The 3,772-nt window shown below is 56.3% G+C and overlaps 1 protein-coding gene across 1 annotated transcript; it reads right to left on the bottom strand.

Annotated features, from left to right (window-relative positions):
- Positions 1 to 1,234: 1,234 nt before the first annotated feature.
- LOC119294913 (1-aminocyclopropane-1-carboxylate synthase 1-like) lies at positions 1,235 to 3,572 on the bottom strand. The gene is made up of 4 exons (XM_037573205.1): positions 3,260 to 3,572; positions 3,018 to 3,149; positions 2,750 to 2,910; positions 1,235 to 2,603 (listed from the first exon to the last, which is right to left on the bottom strand). The coding sequence occupies exons 1-4, from the start codon at positions 3,428 to 3,430 to the stop codon at positions 1,610 to 1,612; spliced, it is 1,458 nt and encodes a 485-aa protein (XP_037429102.1). The 5' UTR covers positions 3,431 to 3,572; the 3' UTR covers positions 1,235 to 1,609.
- Positions 3,573 to 3,772: the final 200 nt, after the last annotated feature.

Below are 3,772 nucleotides of genomic sequence, written 5' to 3'. Positions count from 1 at the left end.
CTCTGGCAAGCTCCGCCACTGCTGGTCGGTGCCTTGTCTGGACAATAGACTCAAGCGAGGCAAGGGGGACAACCTTCTGGCTACGAATATAAGCGACAAGTATGCCCATGCCTAAGTCGCGAGGGTTGATGGGGAAGGGACGGGGCATTTTGATGCATAAAAGGAATATTACGCAGGAAGCTGCAAATGTATAATCAGGGGTAAGCACAACCTGACGGCTAGTTAGGCGGCCGATCTGGATGTCCTATGACGCATCACCCAATTTGGGGGGCTCCCAATCACATTCCCGATAACCCTTTTTGGTAGGAAGACATTTCCACCCGCATGCCACCTCCTCCCATCATCGCCATTCTTCGTCGTCGTCAATGCACCACTCCCCACCTAGCCACCGATTTTCCTCCAGTTCTTTTAGTGAAATTCACCACTACTAATTTCTTTCTTGTCCCCCAAGAAGAAGAACGAGTTCTCAAAAGAAAGAAAAAAAGGAGAAGAAGAAGATGGATCCAAGGGACTATTTTTAGTCTGACTAAAATTAGTCTCTTTTAGAGGCTAAAGTTTCAATCACCCCTGACTAAAAAGAGGCAAGAACTAGTCTTGAGACTAAAAAATTTTAGTCAGGGGAACCCTACTAAAATATGGATTAGTCCCCTCTCTCCTCATTTAACTCCCCTCCTTTAACACATGCGAGTTCTGGATTGCAGGGTTTGGAGGATAATAAATGCTCATTAACTCGATTTTAGTCTATTTAATATTTGTATCCAAGCATGCGTAAGACTAGCAAATTTTAGTCCCACTACTTTTAGTCATGGGACTAAAACGTATCCAAGCACCCTCGGAGAAACAACGTGCTCCGGGCAAAACCCATACGTTATCCGTGGCCCAGCAGTTTCATTTTTGTTTGGGTTGCGCGCGGACCACACAGACCTTTCAACCGCAAACTGCTGCGTGGCGCGCGCGTCCGAATGGCCACCAACGCTCCATTTGTTTAAGCAAAGGTGGTCACAGCCGCTAGCTCGTGGTGGCATGTGGGCGACGACGCCGCGCGCCGGCCGTAATTAAAGACAACATATCATCATTATTGGCTCGAGATCGAGCGTGGACCGGTTTAGCAACATGGAGGGGTACTTTGCAGCTGACAATAGAGCATTGGAACCGCCGCTCTCCTAGCGGTTTGACTTCACGTGACAGCGACCGATGTGGTATGTATACAGGGGGCGACCACGCGATCAAAGAGTAAGGTAGAAGTAGTGTAGTATTTTATTGACTATATAGTAACCGGCAACAATAATACAGCGAACAACTGGGGTACTCAGAGGAATACTCCAGTCAAAAATACACGATCCGATACCGGTGCATCGATCGATGGCTAGCTCCTATACTAGCGCGAAATGTAGATACAACAGTGCTCCTCGGGCACTTGTGGTGCTCCGAGGAAAAAATGGCGGTATACAGCAAAAGTAGGGGAAAAAACTAAAGGAATTAATCGGCTACTAGCTAGCGTAGTAGCGCTATGTACTGATCACGGCCATGGCCATAAGCTGGCTCCAAGGTGCACGTGATCCGTGGTAATGTGGCGGTAATGGCCATAAGCTATGCGGTTGTGGTCTGTCTACCGCTCGGCCTTCCTGTCGGCGAAGCTCGGGGTGAGCCGGAGCGCCCACTTCATGTTCATGGCGAGCGGGCAGCTCATGCTCCTGGCGGGGCCGGCGGCGCGGCGCAGTGCGGCGGGTGCGGCCTTGCAGCTGCTGGTCTGCACGAACTCCCCTAGTCGCTGCATGGCCACGTCGAGCGTCTTGGCGGACATGTTGGCGAAGCAGACGCGGAACCACCCGGGCTCGCTGCAGTGGCACGACGACCCCGGGGAGATGTTGAGCCCGACGTCGAACACCACCTTCTTCCACAGCGTCATCTCCCCCTCGAACGACCGGGTGTGCATCAGGTGGCTCATGTTCACCCAGCAGAAGAGCCCCGCGTTGCTCTCCAGGCACGCAATGCCGATCTCCTTGAGGCCGTCCACGAGCTGGTCGTGCCGCTCCTTGATCCGCCTCTTGTTCTCGGCGAGGTACCTGCGGGTGAAGTCCTTGTCCCCGAGGAGCGCGGCGAGGAGGTACTGCGTCTGCGAGGAGACGAGCCCGAAGCTGGACATCTTGGTCGCCGCCGAGACCACGGCGGGGTTGGAGGAGTAGATGGCGCCGACGCGGAAGCCAGGGAGGCCGAGGTCTTTGGAGAGGCTGTAGACGACGTGGACGCGGTCGTCCAGCGCGAACTCGGTGGCGAGCGGGGCGCGCGCCGCCAGGACCTCGAGGACGCTGACGAAGCCCGGCTCGGAGAATGCCGTGCCGGAGTATATCTCGTCGCTGACGAGGTGGATGCCCTTGGCGGCGACGAAGTCGACGATCATCTCGAGGTCGGCGCGCGGGACGGCGGTGCCTAGCGGGTTGGAGGGGTTGGTGATGAGCACGCCCTTGACGCGCAGGCGGCGCTTCTGGGCGCGGCGGTACGCGTCGTCCAGGGCGGAGCGCGTCACCCGGAAGCCGTTGGCGCTGGTGCAGTGCACCGGTACGATCTCGGCCCCGGTGCGCCACTTGAGGTCACGGTCGAACCTGCGTGCGTAAGCAAGGTTAGCCATGTGTACTTGTTACTGTTAAAAGGTTAGTGATGGAACATGCACGTCGCACATGGGCAGGTGCTGCCGCCGCGCGCGTAACGTGGCGTGGAGAAAAATGTCGAGAGACGGCACGGCGCATACCCTGGGTAGTACGGGGTGGGGATGAGGAATGCGTCGCCCTGGTCGGCGAGGCAGAACATGAGCGCCTCGTTGGCCGAGGTGGCGCCGGCGGTGAGCACGATGTTGCTGGGGTCGAACGCCACCTTGTAGTCTCTCTGCTCTGACATGAACCTCGCCAATGCCTGTGCCAAGCAACGTGCGTCAGTCTTTGACCGCATCGATTCATTCAAAACTTGATTAGCCATTTAGAATGGCCGCCGGGGAGCGTGCCAAGTGGCCGGAGAATTACATTTTTGAAGGCCGGGAGGCCGTGGTAGTCCTGGAAGAGCGCGAGCTCGCGGAAGACGGACGCGGCTCCCCGGCGGAGGCCGAGCGCGTCGGGGTTCTTCTCCAGCCACTCCTCCACCAGGTCGAACGACAGCTGCACGACGCGCACGAGCTGAATTCGTCAGAGACAGACAGAGACAATGGCAAGCTAGCTGCGCATGCAGACTGCAGACATGGGCGCCAGGATTTTGCCTCTGTATGTACCTGGTTCTCGGCGAGGCCCATCTGGATGATGCCGCTGGGGTTGGTGATGGCGTCGAAGGGGTTCTTCTCATACTCCTCCCATCCCAGGAAGTAGGACGAGTCCTGGCCGTGGGTGTTGCATCCGGCCTTCTTGGACAGCAGCTGCGGCTCATCGGCGACCTTGTTCACCATCTCGTCAGTCAAGGAATGCTGCGCGCGTGTTTGGCTGGGTTTGAAACTGGGGGCTCGCTGGAGGCGACAGAAGTGAGCTGTGATCGAGTGTGTTCAAGACTGAGCTAGGAGAGCAGGCAGCTTAGAGAAGAGAATTAGAGGAGTGAAGAGGCAGTGGCTGATGTCTAACTTGGGAGCTGAGCTATATATATATAGCGGAGGGGGGTGGGGGTGCAGGTGGCGTCACCATTCTCCTCTTATTATCGTGTACAAGAAGCGGAGCTAACACGGAGTTTTTAGTGGGGTCGGGGCGGGTTAACGTCAGAACAGCGGGATCTCGATAGGAGTAGTAAACGCGAAAAG

This window comes from Triticum dicoccoides, chromosome 4B, assembly GCF_002162155.2.
Source record: "Triticum dicoccoides isolate Atlit2015 ecotype Zavitan chromosome 4B, WEW_v2.0, whole genome shotgun sequence".
Lineage (NCBI taxonomy): Eukaryota > Viridiplantae > Streptophyta > Magnoliopsida > Poales > Poaceae > Triticum > Triticum dicoccoides.
This window is presented reverse-complemented; position numbering and strand designations above follow the sequence as displayed.